At 43.3% G+C, this 23,826-nt stretch overlaps 1 protein-coding gene and 1 non-coding gene across 2 annotated transcripts in view; one reads left to right on the top strand and one right to left on the bottom strand.

The window, feature by feature from the left end:
• LOC110536353 (PI-PLC X domain-containing protein 3) overlaps positions 1–23,826 on the top strand; it is a 60,016-nt gene that overhangs the window by 19,854 nt on the left and 16,336 nt on the right. The window contains exons 2-3 of the mRNA XM_021622101.3: positions 23,271–23,527; positions 23,646–23,819. Coding sequence (XP_021477776.1) covers positions 23,271–23,527; positions 23,646–23,819 — 431 coding nt within the window. The remainder of the gene's footprint in view (positions 1–23,270; positions 23,528–23,645; positions 23,820–23,826) is intronic.
• LOC149979855 (U7 small nuclear RNA) lies at positions 19,008–19,061 on the bottom strand. Its single transcript, XR_016484753.1, has one exon. It is a non-coding gene; the product is annotated as a U7 small nuclear RNA (small nuclear RNA).

Below are 23,826 nucleotides of genomic sequence, written 5' to 3' on the forward strand. Positions count from 1 at the left end.
TCCTAACCTTCGGGCTGACTGGGAGCCAAGGATGGTTATCTTAAGAGCAGGTGACGTGGCAATGACGGGACTGGCTTCCTCTCTCATACATCATTGAAAATGTGTCTATGAATAAGTAAGAATAAAAAAGGAATTTCTTAGATTTGATGGAGACATTATACATCTTAGTACCTCATCAATTTATGATCTGTATCAATGTGGATGAGTGACGGGGGAGCAGGAAGAGTGTTTTTGCAGAGCAATGCAACGAAGCTGGATCATTCAGGCCATTCATTCAATGATACCTGCAACATCTACACGCTGCAAAGACTCCCGAACTCTTCGCCTTTGTACACGATGGCCCATTTCTTGGAGACTTCCTTTGACCATTCTAAATCCCACATGGGGCATCCTTGCCTTAATGGCCCTGACTTTCTGGTCTAACTCTTCATCTGACATGTCAGAATAGCATTCCCTGACAGACATTGTGTTCTTTCATCCTTCTGTAAAAAGCTAACCTCTACACTCATGAAATATGATTATATATTGACTATGAAGCAAATAGGACATGGCCTGCTTGTGAGTTGCCATGAAAGAAAGTTAGATGTATTCAACTGAAAATGGCAAGAACAGGCATTTGTAGCTAAATGTTTTTGGTTAGCTTGAGAAATATAATTGCATGATTTATAATTCTATGGTATGTATGTAATGTAGCAGAAAGTGATGAACCGACACTGAATACATAGTTAGTAGTTATCTCCTACGAGAAGTTTGACGGAAGAACGCCCTGTGCTGCTTACCTGATACCATCATCACAGTCCTTCGTAGGTGTCCTCAATACTTACTTTGTCGGAAAGAAAGGCTGAACAGTATTGGTTGTAGCCAAACTGACACTCAAAAAATAGCCTAAATTAGAGATTTGTTTTCATACTTTCTTTGTTCTCACAATATATTTTTGGAATAAAATGCATGAAGTTTCGCGCTCCATTACAAATTATTGGATTGTAAAAAAGTTTCACTTTTGAAGCCTTGTTTTTGCTTTCAGAAATGATTTTTGATTGAAAATAAAGTTTTGCACTCGACAAAAAGAGGTGTGGGAAAAACCCTGTCCTACCACAGACCAGATTTGACCTAATGACCAAGGGGGAGTTAGAGCCCTGATTTATGTTTTACGGTCCCAATGCACTACCTTGTCTGTAACTGACAATGATTGGGCAATATAAACCAAATAATAAACTGATAATTGTGCATGACTTCAAATGCAGGGAGCAGGTTTCGAACCCTCAAACTTCATGCCCGAAGTCCAGTGTGCTGTCGACTGTGCACCAATAGCATGCTCAAGCCGCTGAGTCACTAGTGTCCTCGCGGTAGCTTGCTACTCAATGCAATAAAGTAATGGCTTTTCAAGTAAGTTACCTTACACGTTATGTTGGCTGACAATTTGTTAGCTACGCTGTTCTTACGAAACACATAGCATATCATTACAGCAGTATGTACCGGTATGTTAGCGATCTAACTACCCAACATTCATTGACTTGATTATTCCTGTAATTCTTAGCTTAGCTAAATGGTATATTCGTTGTGCGTTCTCAATGGACATTCGGATGCTTTTGTAAATTCCCTGTGGCTATCTACTGCGATTTCAGTGCTCTCTCGTCTGAGTGTACCAGAGCGCAGAATAATGAATTTACTAGCGCTCAACTTCTGTTGAATATGGCCGGTGACAGTAAACGTCGGCAAAAAGCGTAATTTAAATTGTTTCCAGCAGCACAGTTACAGTCACCAACACTCTGGATAACACAAACTGCCTAACCAGCTCTGCTAGGGCGAGTAAAATGGTCAGTGGTCACATTTTGTGTCTGGAGGTAGCTAGCCAATGTTCGCTTGGGTGCTTGACTGACGTAAGGCCAGAACGCTCAAATCAACCCTACTCCTTGGCCCGAACATCCAGTGTGCGCTCCGAGAGCGGAAACCCAGAGGGTTTTTCATTTTTCATGGAATAGAAACACCATAATATTCATCAAATGAATTAAGCAAGTGCCAGTCAAAAGTTTCTCATTCCAGGATTTGTATTCATTTGTACTATTTTCTACAATGTAGAATAATGGTGAAGACATCACATCTATGAAATAATACATGGAATCAGTTAAAAACAAATTATTATTTAAAAAGACAGCCAACTCCTTCCTCCCCATCAGGGAAATGAACCCCGGTCTCCTGTGTGACTGCAATATGGTAGACTATCAAATGCTTCTCACTGATGCCCTCTGGTGGTCAAACTACAACTAACAGAAAAAAATTGCTGACAATTAGATGACGTGCCACAAAATGTTGCAGCAGCCCGCAAGGTGTGCTGCAGACTAACTCAACTTTTAAAGGAGCAACCACTGTATCTGATGTTAAAGCTTCCATTGACAAACACTCTCTGGGTTATATTGGATAAATCACTCTCCAACCATGGGATGGCAAGCGATGTAAAGCCATAGCAATTTTTTTATATCAATTTATGATCAATAACCTCAAGGCTGCACTGAAATCTAACCATGCAGCTCCAACTATCATTTTATAATCCATTTCTTTAAAACCAATAATCTGTCATCTGAATCAGTGCAGTACAAGTTGAGCGGCCTTCTCCATATACACTACCGTTCAAAAGTTCAAAAGGTCACTTAGAAATTCCCTTGTTTTTGATAGAAAAACACTTTTTTTGTGTGTTTTTTTTTTTGTTGTCCATTTTAAAATAACATCAAAATGATCAGAAATACAGTGTAGACATTGTTAATGTTGTAAATGACTACTGTAGCTGGAAACGGCAGGTATTTTTATTAACGAAATATCTACATAGGCGTACAGAGGCCCATTATCAGCAACCATCACTCCTGTGTTCTAATGGCACGCTGTGTTAGCTAATCCAAGTTTATCATTTTAAAAGGCTAATTGATCATTAGAAAAGCCTTTTGCAATTATGTTAGCACAGCTGAAAATGTTCTGATTCAAAGAAGCAATAAAACTGGCCTTCTCTAGACTAATTGAGTATCTGGAGCATTTGTGGGTTCGATTACAGGCTCAAAATGGCCAGAAACAAAGCACTTTCTTCTGAAACTCGTCAGTATATAGTTTTTCTGAGAAATGAAGGCTATTCCATGTGAGAAATTGCCAAGAAACTGAAGATCTTGTACAACCCTGTGTACTACTCCCTTCACAGAACAGAGCAAACTGGCTCAAACCAGAATACAAATAGTGAGAGGCCCCGGTGCACAACTTAGCAAGAGGACAAGTGCATTAGTGTCTAGTTAGACATACAGATGCCTCAAGTCCTCAACTGGAAGCTTCATTAACAGTACAGTTAGATTAACAATAATGTAAGCTTTCTGTCAATATTAGATATATCTGTCAGGGGAAATTGTCTTGTTACTTACAACCTCATGCTAATCGCATTAGCCTATATTAGCTCAACCGTCCCATGGAAGGGACACCGATCCCGAAGAAGATTTAATGAACTAAGTGTCACATGATCTCAGTGTGTGTGTATATGTGTGTGTGTGTATATATATATATATATATATATATATATATATATATATATATATATATATATATATATATATATATATATATATATATATATATATATATACATACATACATACATACATACATACATACATACATACATACATACATACATACATACATACATACATACATACATACATACATACATACATCTGGTCTGAAATTAATTAATCAGAGTCAACAAAGATGACCCTGAAGGAGCAGCAAAACAGTGGAGATCGGAGTATCTGTCCATAGGACCACTTTAAGCCGTACACTCCAAAGAGCTGGCCTTTACAGAATAGTGGCCAGAAGAAAATAAGCAAACACATATTGGTGTTCGCCAAAAGGCGCATGGGAGAATGTACTCTGGTCAGATGAGACTAAAGTCTAGCTTTTTGGCCATCAAGGAAAACATTGTCTGGCACAAACCCAACACCTCTCATCACCCCGAGAACACCATCCCCACAGTGAAGGGGATGTTTTTCATCGACACGGACTGGGAAACTGGTCAGAATTGAAGGAGTGATGGATGGCGCTAAATACAGGGAAATCTTGAGGAAAACCTATTTGTCTTCCAGAGATTTGAGACTGGGATGGAGGTTCCACTTCCGCAGGACAATGACTCTAAGCATACGGCTAAAACAACACTTGAGTGGTTTAAGGGGAAACATTTAAATGTCTTGAAATGGTCTAGTCAAAGCCCAGACCTCAATCCAATTGAGAATCTGTAGTATGACTTAGATTGCTGTACACCAGTGGAACCCATCCAACTTGAAGGAGCTGGATCAGTTTTACCTTGAATGGGCAAAAATGCCAGTGGCTAGATGTGTCAAGCTTATAGAGACATACCCCAAGAGACTTGCAGCTGTAATTGCTGCAATAGGTGACTCTACAAAGTATGAACTCTTGGGGGGAGGGGTTGAAATAGTTATGCATGTTCAGGTTTCTGTTTTGTCTTTATTTCTTGTTTGTTTCACAAGTGTTTTGCATCTTCAAAGTGGTAGGCAGGTTATGTAAATCAAATGATACAACCCCCCCCCCCAAAAAAAAATACATTTTAATTCCAGGTTGTAAGGCAACAAAATAGGAAAAATGCCAAGGTGTGTGAAGACTTTCGCAAGCCACTCTATGGCTTTTTCTTTGCAACTCTGCCTAGAAGGCCAGCATCCCGGAGCCGCCTCGTCGCTGTTGACGTTGAGACTGGCGTCTATTTATCTACTATTTAATGAAGGGGCCAGTTGAGGACTTGTGAGGTATGTTTCTCAAACTACACTAATGTACTTGTCCTCCTGCTCAGTTGTGCACAGAGGACTCCCACTCTTTCTATTCTGGTTGGAGAAAGTCTGCGCTGTTCTGTGAAGGGAGTAGTACACAGCGTTGAACGAGATCTTCAGTTTCTTGGCAATTTCTCGCGTGGAATAGGCTTCATTTCTCAGAACAAGAATAGACTGACGAGTTTCAGAAGAAAGGTCTTTGTTCCTGGCCATTTTGAGCCTGTAATCAAACCATCAAATGCTTATGCTCCAGATACTCAACTAGTCTAAAGAAGGCCAGTTTTTTATTGCTTCTTTAATAAGAACAACAGTTTGCAGCTGTGCTAACATAATTGCAAAAGGGTTTTCTAATGATCAATTAGCCTATTAAAATTATACATTTGGATTAGATAACACGGCGTGCCATTGGAATACAGGAGTGAATGTCGCTGATAATGGGCCTCTGTACGCCTATGTAGAAGACCGTTTCCAGCTACAATAGTAATTTACAACATTAACCATATCTACACTGTATTTCTGATCAATTTGATGTTATTTTAAAATTGACAATGTTTTTCTTTCAAAAAGTGACCCCAAACTTTTGAATGTGTACATGCTGAAAGTCAGTAGTTTACTTTCTCTCTGAAAAATAGCATTACATTTGGTCAAACACAATTCTCTACATCAGTTTACCAAGAACAGGCAGCAAAGTGATTGGGCGGCAGTTACAGCCAGAAATGGATGCTTTACTATTTTTAGGCAGTGGAATTACTTTAGCTTCCTTCCACGCCTGTGGACACATTCATTTAGGTTTTGGTTAAATATATAACAAATAGGGGTAGCAATACAGTCTGCTACCATTCTCAATAGTTTCCCATCAAGGTTGTCTAAAGCTGGTGGCTGATCATTATTGATGGATAACAATAGTTATTCTACCTCTCCCACACTAACTTGACCAAATTCAAAGCAGCAATCCTTATCTTTCATTATTAGATATTTTATAGAAAAACATGATGGCACAATGTTGTCATTTCACTTCTGAGTTTTTCCACTTTACTAATGAAATAATCATTGATCTAATTGGTAACATTGCAAGGTTTTGTTATAAATGACCCATCAACTTCATTGAACAAGGGAGATTTGTTTTTTTTTGGCCATGATATCATATAAGGTAAGTCTTTTTCCCTTGTGTTTTTATGTCATTTATCTTGGTAATAAAAATAACCAATTCTAAGTTTATTCACAATATTTCTCAATGTACAGTATGTCAACCAATCAGCTTAGCATCCTCACACCATTTTGCATAATTTATTTGAACCATACAATTTTTCAATTTATCATCAATCCAGAGGGCTCTAACACTTCTCACAGTTAATTTCTTAACAGGTGTATGCTTGTCAACAATTGGCATGAGTACTTTTACAAATACTTCCAGTGCTGCATCTGGATTCACTTTCTCATTCACATCAGACCAACAAAACATTTTTTACATGTTTGTGTGTGCGTGCGTGTATTTTCCTTGCCAGAAGCCAATTTCCCTTAGTTTCAGCTGCCAAACCTGGCGGCTGCTGATTTGGTTGAGGATGTTTTCTAGAGGCAGCAGCTATGTGTTACTGCTGCAGGGTTAGAGCTTCTGTTCCCAGTGAAAGTGAGAGAAGCACTGAACCAGTGAAAGAGGAACGAATGGGAGGATGAGTGCCGATCATATCAGTCCTCTCAGACAATGGATTATACTTGATTCTACATTTGTATAATGCCTGGGGATGGGGATCCATCTCAGTGTTTCTGCATTCAACAGAGGCATTACATAGTTACCTAGCCCAAAACACAGCCAAAGTACTTGGCTACAGCACAATCAGATTGGAACCCAGCCTAGCATGTAGACATTATGGTATTCACATTTTTGTCAACACTGTTCAACAGTGGCCTGATTTGCATTTCTGTATGGTGTATTATCTGTTAGTGCAGGTTTATGTAAGCGTTACTGGGAATGGATACCACTGGGAGTGCTAACTGATCCTCTTCTTCTTCCAAAAAAGTTAACATGGCATAATTATATTTTTTACTGTGTCTGTAGCACAGACCAACCCCGTTTTCAATCAATGTTTAATGTCTTGGAAATTACATCCAACTATCTTGAGACCAGACTCTGAAAGCTGTCCAACTTAGCTTGGCTTATCAGATCAGGGTATGTAGGGGCTGCCAATATCTCTGGCTGATGAGATATATAATTCCATATCTCTGCGACGACGTGCACGCACTCTCCCTTTCTCCTTCATGTGAACACCTCACTCTCTCGCTCGCTCGAACAGCCTAAATACAACCTGTACACACAAGGTTGTGTACTTTTTCCCAGTGTTGCCCTCTCATCTCCTCACCTTGGCAGAGCTGCTCTCCAATGACTTCAACCCTTGCCTCTAACTTCTGACTTAGTGAGGCCGTCTGTTTGCCCTGCACTGGCTTCCCCCTGGCCTTGCTTCCCCCTGCTCTGGCTTCCCCCTGCTCTGGCTTCCCCCTGCTCTGGCTTCCCCCTGCTCTGGCTTCCCCCTGCTCTGGCTTCCCCCTGCTCTGGCTCTGTTCTAACCTGCCGAGCCTCTGACCAACAGAGGACATGGTCATGAACAAAAGCAACAAATAAAACAGATGGGGAAAAAGACAAGCGATTTAGAGGTTTATAGTACAGCAGAAGACAGAGGTTTTTAGAAGAAAATAGTGGACACTTTATTCAGCATTAAACAGGCTTTCTGTGTATCACTGAGACAGTGCGCGTCTTAAGAGCAAACAAGCTTAAAATGAGTTGACAATTGTCTGAGTCTACAGCTAACTTCATTATGACCATGTTTGCATTATTCAGGACCGACAACTTTTGCAGGAAGGAAGACTCAAATGAAGTCAATACTGTATGTTCATTATATATGCATTATGTCACTATTAGCTCTGCCACACAGAGAGTGTCTGTATATGAGTGCAGCCAGTGAGTGGTATTCTACAACGGGTGGTTCTAATGCTGATTGGTTAAAACCACATTCCAGCCCGTGTCTATTCCACAATTTACCACCTGCTAAATCTACTCTCTTAGTGAAGTGGGCGGGATAGTCCATTTCTCCATCTTTTCCGATAGTGATGTTGTGTTTCCGTAAGTGGATGATTTGGTCTAATTTAGATACATTAACAGGATGTATTTATGTTATTTTAAAGCAAACCTATGATATTTGAGAAATTACTATGCCATCTACTTATTCACTCACTTAAGATCATTCCCACTGGGCACACAGTGGTTGAATCAACGTTGTTTCCATATCATTTCAATGACATTACGTTGAACCAACGTGGAAAAGACGTTGAATTGGTGTCGGTGGCCAGGGGCACCCAGTGTGGCAGCCCCTGCATACATATGTATCTAACAGTCCCCTGCTCAATCCGCTATATGTACAGTACATTAGTAAAGTATTCAGACCCCTTCCCTTTCCACATTTTGTTACGTTACAGCCTAAATGTAAAATGGATTTAAAAAATAAATAATCCTCAATCTACACACACTACTCCATAATGAGAAAACAAAAATATATATTTTTTTTCATTTATTTTTTTGCAAATGTATAATATACAGATACCTTATTTACATAAGTATTCAGACCTTTTGCATCCTGTGTCCATTGAGCAATCAATCAAATGTATTTTATAAAGCCCTTTGTAACGGTTTTCTTGATGAGAAGGAGAGTCGGACCAAAATGCGGCGTGTCTATTGCAATCCATGTTTAATGAAGTAACACACTAAACACAAACACTATCAAAACAATAAACTTAACGAAAACCGAAACAGCCTATACTTGTGTAACCTAACACAGAACAATGACATCAGGACACTAAGGACAATCACCCACGACAAACTCAAAGAATATGGCTGCCTAAATATGGTTCCCAATCAGAGACAACGATAAACACCTGCCTCTGATTGAGAACCACTTCAGACAGCCATAGACTTAGCTAGAACACCCCACTAGCTACAATCCCCATACATACACACCACATACAAAAACCCATGCCACACCCTGGCCTGACCAAATAAATAAAGATAAACACAAAATACTTCGACTAAGGTGCGGACTCCCGAACGCACCTCAAAACAATAGGGAGGGTCCGGGTGGGCGTCTGTCCATGGTGGCGGCTCCGGCGCGGGACGTGGACTCCACTCAATCAATGTCTTAGTCCCCTCTCCTCGCGTCCCTGGATAGTCCACCCTCGCCGCCGACCATGGCCTAGTAGTCCTCACCCAGAACCCCACTGGACTGAGGAGCAGCTCGGGACTGAGGGGCAGCTCGGGACTGAGGCAGCTCGGGACTGAGGGGAAGCTCAGGAGTGAGAGGAAGCTCAGGAGTGAGAGGAAGCTCAGGCAGGTTGATGAATCTACCAGATCCTGGCTGGCTGGCAGATCCTGGCTGACTGGCAGATCTGGAAGAGTCTGGTCGACTGGCAGATCTGGAAGAGTCTGGTCGACTGGCAGATCTGGAAGAGTCTGGTCGACTGGCAGATCTGGAAGAGTCTGGTCGACTGGCAGATCTGGAAGAGTCTGGTCGACTGGCAGATCTGGAAGAGTCTGGTCGACTGGCAGCTCTGGCTGCTCCATGCTGACTGGCTGCTCCATGATGACTGGCAGCTCTGGCTGCTCCATGCTGACTGGCTGCTCCATGCTGACTGGCAGCTCTGGCTGCTCCATGCTGACTGGCTGCTCCATGCTGACTGGCAGCTCTGGCTGCTCCATGCTGACTGGCTGCTCCATGCTGACTGGCTGCTCTGGCTGCTCCATGCTGACTGGCTGCTCCATGCTGACTGGCTGCTCCATGCTGACTGGCGGCCCTGGCTGCTCCATGCTGACTGGCGGCCCTGGCTGCTCCATGCTGACTGGCGGCCCTGGCTGCTCCACGCTGACTGGCGGCCCTGGCTGCTCCATGCAGACTGGCAGCTCTGGCGGCTCCTTGCAGACTGGCAGCTCTGGCGGCTCCTTGCAGACTGGCAGCTCTGGCGGCTCCTTGCAGACTGGCAGCTCTATGCAGACTGGCAGCTCCTTGCAGACTGGCAGCTCCTTGCAGACTGGCAGCTCCTTGCAGACTGACAGCTCCTTGCTAACTGGCAGCTCTATGCTAACTGGCAGCTCTATGCTAACTGGCAGCTCTATGCTAACTGGCAGCTCTATGCTAACTGGCAGTTCTGAACAGGCGGGAGACTCCAGCAGCGCTGTAGAGAAGGAAGGCTCTAACAGCGCTAAACAGGCGGGAGACTCCGACAGCGCTGGAGAGGAGGAGGGCTCCGACAGCACTGGACAGGCGAGGCGCACTGTAGGCCTGATGCGTGGTGCTGGCACTGGTGGTACTGGGCCGAGGACACGCACAGGAAGCCTGGTGCGGGGAGCTGCTACCGGAGGGCTGGGGTGTGGAGGTGGTACTGGAAAAACCGGACCGTGCAGGCGCACTGGAGCTCTTGAGCACCGAGCCTGCCCAACCTTACCTGGTTGAATGCTCACGGTCGCCCTGCCAGTGCGGCGAGGTGGAATAGCCCGCACTGGGCTATGCAGGCGAACCAGAGACACCGAGCGCAAGGCTGGTGCCATGTAAGCCGGCCCAAGGAGACGCACTGGGGACCAGCTGCGTAGAGCCGGCTTCATGGCATTAGGCTCGACGCTCAATCTAGCCCGGCCGACACGCGGAGCTGGAATATACCGCACCGGGCTATGCACCCGCACTGGAGACACCGTGCGCACCACTGCATAACACGGTGCCTGTCCGGTCTCTCTAGCCCCCCGGTAAGCACAGGGAGTCTGCCCAGGTCTCCTACCTGGCGTAGCCATACTCCCTGTTAGCCCCCCCCCCCAAGAAATTTTTGGGGCTGCCTCTCGGGCTTCCTTGCCAGCCGTGTTCCCTCATATCGCCGGCTCCTCTCTCCGGCTGCCTCTGCTCTCCTAAGTGCCTCCACCTGTTCCCATGGGAGGCGATCTCTTCCAGCCAGTATCTCCTCCCAAGTGTAACAGCCCTTGCCATCTAAAACGTCCTCCCATGTCCATTCCTCTTTACGCTGCTGTTGCTGCCTGTTGACACGCTGCTTGGTCCGTTGGTGGTGGGTGATTCTGTAACGGTTTTCTTGATGAGAAGGAGAGTCGGACCAAAATGCGGCGTGTCTATTGCAATCCATGTTTAATGAAGTAACACACTAAACACAAACACTATCAAAACAATAAACTTAACGAAAACCGAAACAGCCTATACTTGTGTAACCTAACACAGAACAATGACATCAGGACACTAAGGACAATCACCCACGACAAACTCAAAGAATATGGCTGCCTAAATATGGTTCCCAATCAGAGACAACGATAAACACCTGCCTCTGATTGAGAACCACTTCAGACAGCCATAGACTTAGCTAGAACACCCCACTAGCTACAATCCCCATACATACACACCACATACAAAAACCCATGCCACACCCTGGCCTGACCAAATAAATAAAGATAAACACAAAATACTTCGACCAGGGTGTGACACCCTTTTTACATCAGCAGATGTCACGCAGTGCTATACAGAAACCCAGCCTAAAACCCAGAACAGCAAGCAATGCAGATGTAGAAGCACATTCAACCTTGATGTTTCTACAACTTGATTGGAGTCCACCTGTGGACAATCCTGTCTATATAAGGTCTCACAGTTGACAGTGCATGACAGAACAAAAACCAAGCCACGAAGTCGAAGGAATTGTCTGTAGAGCTCTGAGACAGGATTGTGTTGAGGCACAGATCTGGTGAAAGGCACCAAAACATTTCTGCAGCATTGAAGGTCACCAAGAACACAGTGGCCTCCATCATTCTTAAATGGAAGAAGTTTGGAGCCACCAAGACTCTTCCTAGTGCTGGCCACCCGGCCAAACTGAACAATTGGGGGAGAAGGGCCTTGGTCAGGGAGGTGACCAAGAACTCAATGGTCACTCTGACAGAGCTCCAGAGTTCCTCTGTGGAGATGCGAGTATCTTGCAGAAGGACAACCATCTCTGCAGCACTTCACCAATCAGGCCTTACGGAAGCCACTCCTCAGTAGAAGGCACACTGGTCTGATGAAACGGAGATTGAACTCTTTTGCCTGATTGCCAAGTGTCACGTCTGGAGGAAACCCTGCACCATCTCTACGGTGACTCATGGTGGTGGCAGTATCATGGTGTGGGAATGTTTTTCAGTGGCAGGGACTGGGAGACTAGTCAGGATCGAGGGAAATATGAACAGAGGAAAGTACAGAGATCCTTGATGACAACCTGCTCCAGAGCAGTCAGGACCCCAGACAGGGGTGTAAGGCCGTTGTCCTGTTGGAAGGTTGACCTTCCAACAGGACAACGACTCTATCGTCCTCCATCAGCACCGGCCTGTACCGTACCTCCCCTTAAGCTCTCTCCTGGCCCCTTACACCAAGTCTGAATTTGTTCTGCTAGGTGACCTAAACTGTGACATGCTTAAACCACCTGACCAAGTCCTAAAGCAATGGGACTCCCTAAATCTTTCCCAGATTATCACACAAGCATTAAACAACATCGTACCCTCCGAACTCGTCATTAAGCTCGAGACCCTGGGTCTCGACCCCGTCCTGTGCAACTGGGTCCTGGACTTTCTGACGTCACGCCCCCAGGTGGTGAGGGTAGAAAGCAACATCTCCACCCCACTGATCCTTAACACTGGGGCCCCACAAGGGTGCATTCTCAGCCCTCTCCTGTACTCCCTGTTCACCCATGACTGCGTGGCCATGCACACCTCCAACTCAATCATCAAGTTTGCAGACGACACTACAGTAGTAGGCTTGATTACCAACAACGACGAGACAGCCTACAGGGAGGAGGTGAGGGCCCTCGGAGTGTGGTGTCAGGAAAATAACCTCGCACTCAATGTCAACAAAACAAAGGAGATGATCGTGGACTTCAGTAAACAGCAGAGGGAGCACCCCCCTATCCACATCAATGGGGAAGTAGTGGAGAGAGTAGAATGTTTTTTAAGTTCCTCGGCGTATACATCACAGACAAACTGAAATGGTCCACCCACACAGACAGTGGTGGTGAAGAAGGCGCAACAGCCCCTCTTCAACCTCAAGGAGGCAAAATAAATTTGGCTTGCCACCAAAAACACTCAAACTTTTACAGATTTACAATCGAGAGCATCCTGTCGGGCTGTATCACCGCCTGGTACGGCAACTGCTCCGCCCACAACCGCAAGGCTCTCCATAGGGTAGTGAGGTCTGCACAACGCATTATCTGGGGAAAACTACCTGCCCTCCAGTACACCTACACCACCCGATGTCACAGGAAGGCCAAAGAGATCAAGGACAACTACCACCCGAGCCACTGCCTGTTCACCCTGCTATCATCCAGAAGGCGAGGTCAGTACAGGTGCATCAATGCTGGGACCGAGAGACTGAAATAAGCTATTTATGTCAAAGCCATCAGACTGTTAAACAGCCATCACTAACATTGAGTGGCTGCTGCCAACATACTGACTCAAATCTCTAGCCACTTAAAAAATTGGATGTAATAAATGTATCATGAGCCACTTTAAATAATGCCACTTTATATACTGTTTACATACCCTACATTACTCATCTCATATGTACAGTGGGGCAAAAAAGTATTTAGTCAGCCACCAATTGTGCAAGTTCTCCGGCTTAAAAAGATGAGAGGCCTGTAATTTTCATCATAGGTACACTTACACTATGACAGAAAAAAAATCCAGAAAATCACATTGTAGGATTTCTAATGAATTTATTTGCAAATTATGGTGGAAAATAAGTATTTGGTCCCCTGCAAACAAGCAAGATTTCTGGCTCTCACAGACCTGTAACTTCTTCTTTAAGAGGCTCCTCTGTCCTCCACTCGTTACCTCTATTAATGGCACCTGTTTGAACTTGTTATCAGTATAAAAGGAACCTGTCCACAACCTCAAACAGTCACACTCCAAACTCCACTATGGCCAAGACCAAAGAGCTGTCAAAGGACACCAGAAACAAAATTGTAGACCTGCACCAGGCTGGGAAGACTGAATCTGCAATAGGTAGCAGCTTGGTTTGAAGAAATCAACTGTGGGAGCAATTATTAGGAAATGGAAGACATACAAGACCACTGATAATCTCCCTCGATCTGGGGCTCCATGCAAGATCTCACCCCGTGGGGTCAAAATGATCACAAGAACGGTGAGCAGAAATACCAGAACCACACGGGGGGACCTAGTGAATTGCCTGCAGAGAGCTGGGACCAAAGTAACAAAGCCTACCATCAGTAACACACTACGCCCCCAGGGACTCAAATTCTGCAGTGCCAGACGTGTCCCCCTGCTTAAGCCAGTACATGTCCAGGCCCGTCTGAAGTTTGCTAGAGAGCATTTGGATGATCCAGAAGAAGATTGGGAGAATGTCATATGGTCAGATGAAACCAAAATATAACTTTTTGGTAAAAACTCAACTCGTCGTGTTTGGAGGACAAAGAATGCTGAGTTGCATCCAAAGAACACCATACCTACTGTGAAGCATGGGGGTGGAAACATCATGCTTTGGGGCTGTTTTTCTGAAAAGGGACCAGGACAACTGATCTGTATAAAGGAAAGAATGAATGAGGCCATGTATCGTGAGATTTTTAGTGAACCTCCCATCAAGAGCATTGAAGATGAAACGTGGCTGGGTCTTTCAGCATGACAATGATCCCAAACACACCGCCCGGGCAACGAAGGAGTGGCTTCGTAAGAAGCATTTCAAGGTCCTGGTGTGGCCTAACCAGTCTCCAGATCTCAACCCCATAGAAAATCTTTGGAGGGAGTTGAAAGTCCGTGTTGCCCAGCAACAGCCCCAAAACATCACTGCTCTAGAGGAGATCTGCATGGAGGAATGGGCCAAAATACCAGCAACAGTGTGTGTGAACCTTGTGAAGACTTACAGAAAACGTTTGACCTGTGTCATTGCCAACAAAGGGTATATAACAAAAACTTTTGTTATTGACCAAATACTTATTTTCCACCATAATTTGTAAATAAATTCATTTAAAAATCCTACAATGTGATTTTCTGGATTTTCTTTTTCTAATTTTGTCTGTCGTAGTTGAAGTGTACCTATGATGAAAATTACAGGCCTCATCTTTTTAAGTGGGAGAACTTGCACAATTGGTGGCTGACTAAATACTTTTTGCCCCACTGTATATACTGTACTCTATACTGTACCATCTACTGCATCTTGTCTATGCCGTTCAGCCATCGCTCATCCATATATTTATATGTACATATTCTTATTCATTCCTTTACACTTGTGTGTAAAATGTAGTTGTTGTGAAATTGTTAGATTACTTGTTAGATATTACTGCGTGGTCAGAACTAGAAGCACAAGCATTTCGCTACACTCTCATTAACATCTGCTAACCATGTGTATGTGACCAATAACATTTTGATTTGATTTGTATGACACCAAACACCCAGAAAAAGCTACTCTTCTTGCATTATCCTCACAAATTATCCTGATTGGTATCAGTCTGGTGTTTTCTGTAATGACCTTAGTGATAACTGTTTTACAGCCTGTGTTCGTAATGGCTGGTCAGTGAAACGACCTGTCTTGATTTGTCATACGTGTGCTAAAAAAAATTAATTAGCATGCCTTCCTTCATGAACTGGCCTCTGTAAAATGGTATTGAAGGCATTTGGACATTCTTTTAAAAATATTTTCAGTGCTATTGTTAATTAACAAACATGATCCAATATAGAAAATGAGAATTAAAAACCGGTTCAGCCCCTGTTTTGACCGTGATCTTGCAGAGTTACTCCACCTCAAGAATTGCATTTGTCGAAAGGCTTGACACATGCATACTCAGGCTGATTGGCTATCATTCAGGCAAATGAGAAATACGTGCAATCAAGGTATCCGGAAGCCAGCATTAGATTCTTTAAGGAGCAGTTCTCTCTGTGGGTCTAACCACAAGAAGTTCTGGAAAACGGTTAAAGACCTAGAGAGTAACCCTCCTCCTCACAGCTGCCCATGTCCCTTAATGTTGACGATGTGGTTGTTACTGACCAGACGCACATGGCTTAGCTCTTTAATCACCACTTCATTAAGTCAGGATTCCTATTTGACTCAGCCATGCCTCCTTGCCCATCCAACATTTCCTCATCTCCCACATCTCCTACAAAATTTCTCCCTGCCGGCAGTCACTGAGTCTGAGGTGCTAAAGGAGCTCCTTAAACTTGACCCCAAAAAAACATCTGGGTCAGATGGTTTAGACCCTTTCTTCTCTAAGGTTCCTGCACCTATCTCCAACATTTTTAACCTCTCTCTCCTTTCTGGGGATGTTTCCATTGCTTGGAAGGCAGCCACAGTTCGTCCTTCATTTAAAGTGGGAAATCAACCTGATCCTAACTGTTATAGGCCTATTTCTATTTTGCCCTGTTTATCAAAAGTGTTGGAAAAACTTAATCAACTGACTGGCTTTCTTGATGTTTATAGTATTCTCTCGGATATGCAATCTGGTTTCCTCTCAGGTTATGGATGTGTCACTGCAAACTTAAAGGTCCTCAGTGTCGTCACCATTGCCCTTGATTCTAAGCAATATTTTGTGCTGCTATTTTTATTGACTTGGCCAAAGATTTTGTTACGGTAGGCCATTCCATTCTTGTGGGCCGGCTAAGGAGAATTGGTATCTCTGAGGGGTCTTTGGCCTGGTTTGCTAACTACCTCTCTGAATGCAGTGTATAAAGTCAGAATATCTGCTGTCTCAGCCACTGCCTGTCACCAAGGGAGTACCCCAAGGCTCAATCCTAGGCCCCAAGCTCAGGCGGTAGGAAGCTCTCTCATCCATTTATATGCAGATGATAGTCTTATACTCAGCTGCCCCCTCCCTGGATTTTGTGTTAAATGCTCTACAACAAAGCTTTCTTAGTGTCCAACAAGCTTTCTCTACCCTTAACCTTGTTCTGAACACCTCCAAAACAAAAGTCATGTGGTTTGGTAAGAAGAATGCCCCTCTTCCCAAAGGTGTTATTACTACTTCTGAGGGTTGAGAGCTTGAGGTCATCACCTCATACAAGTACTTGGGAGTATGGCTAGACGGTGCACTGTCCTTCTCTCAGCACATATCGAAGCTGCAGGCTAAAGAGTTAAATCTAGACTTGGTTTCCTCATTCGTAATCGCTCCTCTTTCACCCAGCTGCTAATTTAACCCTGATTCAGATGACCATCCTACCCATGCTAGGTTACGGAGACATAGTTCATAGATCAGCAGGTAAGGGTGCTCTCAAGCGGCTACATTTTCTATACCATTCGGGCATCAGATTTGCCACTAATGCTCCTTATAGGACACATCACTGCACTCTACACTCCTCTGTGAACTGGTCATTTTATTTTTTCTCTGTATACCCGTCGCAAGACCTACTGGTTGATGCTTATTTATAAAACCCTCTTAGGCCTCACTACCCCCTATCTGAGATATCAACTGCAGCCCTCTCATCCTCCACATACAACTCCCGTTCTGCCAGTCACATTCTGTTAAAGGTCCCCAAAGCACACACATCCCTAAGTCAGTCCTCTCTTCAGTTTGCTGCAGCTTGCAACTGGAACAAACACTTAAACTGGACAGTTTATCTCAATCTCTTCATTCAAACACTCTTACTGACAGTTGCGGCTGCTTTGTATGATATATTGTTATATCTTACCTTCTTGACCTTTGTGCTGTTGATTTTGCCCAATAATGTTTGTACCATGTTTTTGTGCTGCTACCATGCTGTGTTATGTTTTACTGTTATGTTGTTGTCTTAGGTCTCTCTTTATGTAGTGTTGTCTCTCTTGTTGTGATGTGTGTTTTGTCCTATATTCACTACTTGTATTTGTGAGAGTTATTGACATGTTGAATGCACCGAGGTGTCTGTTTGAACTACTGGCACGTTGCTCGGAAGCCCATGCATACCCCACAAGAAATGCCACCAGAGGTCTCTTCACAGTCCCCAAGTCCAGAGCAGACTATGGGAGATGCACAGTACTACATAGAGCCAAGACTAGATAGAGCCAACTCTATTCCACAGTACTACATAGAGCCAAGACTAGATGGAGCCAACTCTATTCCACATCAAGTAACTCATGCCAGCAATAAAATTAGGTTTAAAAAAAACTGATAAAACTAGCGGGACTGTGACGCAACACAAACCTAGACACATGCATACAAACAAACGAGAACATACGCACTACACACACATATACACATGTCTCTTATTCACCACTTGAGCTCCAGAGGAGGGAGGGTAAACCTTCCCAGAGGAATATATAGTGGGCATGGATGAGATTTCAAGATATGACATTGCACTGAAGTTAAATGTTGAGAGAGGAGGGGGTTAATCAAAGAAAAGTTGGGAAGGGGAGGGAGAAAGGTGAGGACTGAGAGAAGGGCAAGGAAAGGGTGAGAGGGGTATACAGAAAGTGTGTGGGGGAGAGGTAATGGAAAATGAGAAAGCCGTAAATAGAAACTTAAAGAGAGGACCTGAGAGAGAGAAGTGATTTTCACATAATGGACATGCTCCATGTTGCCACATCTCCAACTAGCTTGCTGTCAATCTCAGCCTTTGCTAAGTGCAGTTATGACTTTAAGTGCCTGACCACATGCATATTGTTCACGCTGGCTGCCACTCTGCTACGGTTCTATACAGAACGGGACTGGACATAGGGCAGTTTGGACAAATGCCAGGTGGGCCTGTCCATCGTTAGCATAGTGGGCTGGTTGGTCTAAATTGAGGGGTCATGCCTTGGCTGATTTTATTTTTTACCTTTTATTAAACTAGGCAAGTCAGTTAAAAACAAATTCTTATTTACAATGACGGCCTAGGAACAGTGGGTTTACTGCCTTGTTCGGGGGCAGAATGACAGATTTTTATCCTGTCAGCTCAGGGATTCGATCGTGCAACCTTTCAGTTAATAGTCCAATGCTCTACCCACTAGGTTACCCTGCCACCCCATTTCTGGTCCCACCCTCATGGAAAAAATACTATAGTATACTATGGCATTAATACTATAGTATTCACTGTAGTGTTTTTGCAGACTTAACTGTCGTATTCACTGACAAAAACATAGGGCTATACTGTAGTATTTACAGTTAACTATAGTAATACTGTAGTAAAATAATATAGTAATTTGCAGACTTCACTGTAGTGTTTCTGATTTATTGTCTTTGACATAACGTGGAGACTTTCTCCTTGAGGAAACCTACTGGAGAAATTCTAAAAGAGCACCTTTTCCATAACTGGTTGGACTAGGGTGTGAATGGATATTTCAGAGCTTCTGCTTCTCTCTAACTTGTATACTTTGCATGTACGTTTCTCATTTATGGGTGGCATAAATTGGGACATTGGGGAGGGTATTGGGCAGGGTATATGCAAATGAAATACGGTAGCATTTGCTGTAGTGTTTGGGCAGACTGTAGTGTTTTTGTGGACAATACTGTAGTATTTACTATAGTATTCTACGGTATACTACAACACTCTGTAGTGAGGATCAAGGGATACTACAGTGTATAGTATTCTACAGTATGATGTACTACAGTTTATTACAGAATTCTATTGTAAGTTCTACTGTAGTATTTTTTTTGTTCATGTGGGCAGTCCATCTATGGTTTTAGACAAGTCTTTGGCACAGGAACAGAGCATAGACCAGTGATTTATTGTATGACTGAAAGCTATAGGTGTGTTGGATTTGAGGTAAGATTAGGTTGGTGAGAATTGAATAAAAACTGTATGTGCTGTTTGCTTGGCATTAGCAAAAACGTCCCAGCTAGCACATTTCATTCCTTGTGGGAACGTGGGTTTTTGGTTTCAATTTGGTTCTGGGGACGAAGCCATATTTTCTGACCGGTAAAACTTTTTTTTAATTTGTTAAATTTTTTAAAACTTTCTGAGAACAGAAGTCAACTTATTTAAGTTGCAGGGAGGTTTTGTTTTACTCTGGTTCCTTTTAAAGTTTTCCTGGGACAAAGTTTTGTTGATGATGAGAACAGAATGTATATGTTTTAAATAACATTCTTAACCTTCTTTCAACGGTACATTTTTCTTGAAGTTTTCATGGAAAGTTTTTGTAATGCACTCAGACCAAGTTGAAAACATTACTTTAAATAGAACCATGATGTTAACCTGTAGGAAACATTATGCTGAAGCACTGAAATTCCAACAGAAAAAGTTGTTTCTTAAAACCTCTTAGGGATCGGTGTCCCGTCAACGGGACAGTTGTAAATCATGCAGCACTTACTGTCACCATCGCAGATTTTAGAGAAACAACAAATGTCGGTACATATAAGTGTCTTATATCGGCTGAAAGCTTAAATTCTGGTTAATATAACTGCACTGTCCAATTCACAGTAGATATTACTGCGAAAAAAATGCCATGCTATTGTTTGAGGAGACCTAACAACAAAACACTTTTTCACCGCAATAGGTTTGAGAAATTCACTTCTGAGGGTGAAATGTGTACTTACATTCTGAAATCTTGCTCTGATTTATCATCCAAATGGTCCAAGAGATAACATGAAGTGTTGTTTTGTTAGATAAAAGATGCAAGATCAATTTTGTATTTCCACTCGTTCAATTTGCAAAGAAAGGAATCTGTGAATCTCACCCTAAATGTTGTTTCAACGAGTCATATCACGTTTGTATGTATTCCTCATATCCTAGAATGTAACGAGAATTCACTATATAATTAGGAGTGTAGTACATCCTATAGGACACCATATTTGGTCAGAGAGCGACGCCTTTGTGGCACGCCGATGACACGGGCAGTTTTCACTTGATCAACTCTAACTTTGTCAAATAAGCACAGTTTTTTTTTTCATTGTATTTTCTTCTACCAGACCTATTATGTTATATTCTCTGTTACATTTCCACAAACTTCAAAGTGTTTCCTTTCAAATGGTACCAAGAATATGAATATCCTTGCTTCACGGCCTGCGCTATGTCATTTAGGTGACAATTTGAAAAAAAGGGGGCTGTCCTTTCAACTATTTGAGAACATTTCCAAAGTCAAACAAGTTGGATTAAGTTACTAGAACATTTTAAAAAAGTAAAGGAATTTTGAACATTTAGGAAAATTTAGATTAAAGTAATACAATACCAAGAAAGTAGTGTTTCTTAATTATATGCTGAGAATGTTCCAAAGCCAATCAACTATCTTGCACCATTCCCAGAAAGTTGTGGTAAGGTTGTATGCAAAATGACCATAGAGCTTGGTGAGAGTGTGGTTGTCCTAAGGAACATGTAGAACATAACGTTCTGAGAACCACCTGGGATTGGTCTCCGTGTATGTCATAGAGAATTCTGCCATGTTGAAGCAAATAAACATTTGACATATGGAAAACTCCATTTACGTTAAGATTATCCAAATAGTGCTTGACAGTTTGATTGTAGCTATGGATCTGTGTATGTGTGTATATTTCATTGCCCTGCTGGAAGTGGAACCTCTGTCCCAGCCTTCACCTTCCAGCTGGACAATGACCCTACGCATACTGCTAAAGCAACACTCGAGTGGCTTAAGGGGAAACATTTACATTTCTTGGAATGGCCTAATCAGAGCCCAGACCTCGATCCAATTGAGAATCTGTGGTATGACTTAAAGATTGCTGTACACCAGCGGAACCCATCCAACTTGAAGGAGCTGGAGTAGTTTTGCCTTGAAGAATGGGCAAAAATCTCAGCGGCTAGATATGCCAAGTTTATAGAGACATACCCCAAAAGACTTGTAGCTGTAATTGCTACAAACGGAAGCTCTACAAAGTATTGACTTTTGAGGAGTGAATAGTTATGCATGCTCAAGTTTGTCTTATTTCTTGTTTGTTTCACAATAAAACACATTTTGCATCTTTAAAGTAGTAGTAGGCATGTTGTGTACATCAAATGATACAACACCCCCCCCCCCCCCAATTTTTTTTTTTATTCCAGGTTGTAAGGCAACAAAATAGGAAAAATACAAAGGGGGTTGAATACTTTCGCAAGCCACTGTACGTGTATTTTGGGTATATGTTGTGAAACTGTTTTAGATATTACTTGTTAGATTTTACTGCACTGTTGGAGCTAGAAGCATAAGCAATTCGCTACACCCGCAATAACATCTGCTAAACATGTGTATGTGACCAATAAAATGTGATTTACTGGTGAGGCTAGTGTTGATGTCCCACCTGACTATTTTTAACATCAGCTTACAGGAGTGGTGAGCAGGGGAGAGAGGCAGGGAATCCCTTTTACGAGATGAACAGCGGTGTTATTTACAAGACATCTCCAACGGTCTCTGTGACCCTCCATAGTTTTTATGATTAATGTGATTCATTGAATATTAATTTGACACACAGCTTTTCTGACCTTCTAGGCTTACTGAAAAGCATGTTGTTCTTTACCCATTTCATTTCCACGGCCTTACACTGATTTATTTTGATGGATTGGCTTTGCTCTCATTATCATCACAGAATAGCGATAGTCGAGAAATAAGCGCCATCGTCTCTCATGTAGCTCCTCCCTCAACCTGGATTTGTTCCTGAAATGATTGGTCATACAAGGTATAAATGACATTTCTTATTAAATTATTGGTTTGAACAGTAATTTGTATGTATGTGCATGTGCATGTGCATGTGTATGTGTATGCATGTGTATGTGTGTATATATGTACAGTGCCTTGCGAAAGTATTCGGCCCCCTTGAACTTTGCGACCTTTTGCCACATTTCAGGCTTCAAACATAAAGATATAAAACTGTATTTTTTTGTGAAGAACCAACAACAAGTGGGACACAATCATGAAGTGGAATGACATTTATTGGATATTTCAAACTTTTTTAACAAATCAAAAACTGAAATTGGGCGTGCTCTGGACTTTTCTCTGCTGTAAATTCAGCCACCGATGTCTCTCCTGTTTGGTTGAGTGATGCTTCTGCTCACACTCTTGGGTCATAAGTTGTGATGTGGCTTTCATTGCGCTGTTACTTTTGTGGTTGTCTGTGAGGTTTTGGGTTAGGGTCACTTTCTGGTCTGTGTGTGTCTGGGGTTCTTGTGTGGTTGCTGTGACTGGAGAAGGTTTGCTCTTTGGGCCAAGGGTAGCCAGCCCTCCTCTTGGATAACTGTCTCTGTTGCCAAGGGCTTTAGATAGGGCTGACTGTTTACTGTAGCCTGACCCCGTGGGGTCCACTGTGGGTTTCTCTATTCATCTATTTGTTTTTCTGGGTAAAAAGTCACATTGGGCTGGCTGTGGTTGTGTTGTTGAGAGGGGAGAAAAGTCTCGGGCTGACTCTATAGTTAGAGCAGTTACACTCAGAGAACCACTTCTCTGGTTAGATTACTTTTCTGTTTAGACAGGGGAGAGAGAAGACCACTCAGTCCTCTCAACCAACTGGCATTGTTCTATTGTTCAGAGACATTGTTCTGCACACCTCCACTATAACCTGTAGCCTGTATTCCCCCCCCCCCCCCCCCCCCAGGTTCACATGATTCGTTCAGTTTCTACATAGATGAGTCCTCTCCGGTTGGTCCTGAGCAGACTGATGCCGTCCAGAACTTTGTGTCCGTCTTCGGCACGGTGGCCAAGAAGCTGATGCGCAAATGGCTCGCCACTCAGACCATGAACTTCTCCAGCCAGCTGGAGGCCGGCGTCCGCTTCTTTGACCTGCGCATCTCCACCAAGCCCCGAGACCCAGACAACGAACTCTTCTTCGCTCACGGTCTCTTCAGCGCCACGGTGAATAGAACGCATCCCTGTAACTTTATTTTACCAGACGTTCCTGACGTTCCTGAGTATGACTGCTCTGACACTCTCTCTGCTCTCCTTTGGGGTGTGTGTTGGGTTGTCCTTCCAGGTGAGAGAAGGCCTGGAGCAGATCAGCTCCTTCCTGTCGGCCCATGCCAGAGAGGTGGTGTTCCTGGACTTTAACCACTTCTACGGGGTTCAGAACCTGCACCATGAGAAGCTGGTCTCAATGCTGAGGGATGTGTTCGGGGAGAAACTCTGCCCTGTTGTCTTCGCTCAGGAGGTAAGAT

The sequence above is a fragment of the Oncorhynchus mykiss genome, chromosome 11 (genome assembly GCF_057628025.1).
Source record: "Oncorhynchus mykiss isolate SJ-2025 chromosome 11, ASM5762802v1, whole genome shotgun sequence".
In the NCBI taxonomy this organism is placed as follows: domain Eukaryota; kingdom Metazoa; phylum Chordata; class Actinopteri; order Salmoniformes; family Salmonidae; genus Oncorhynchus; species Oncorhynchus mykiss.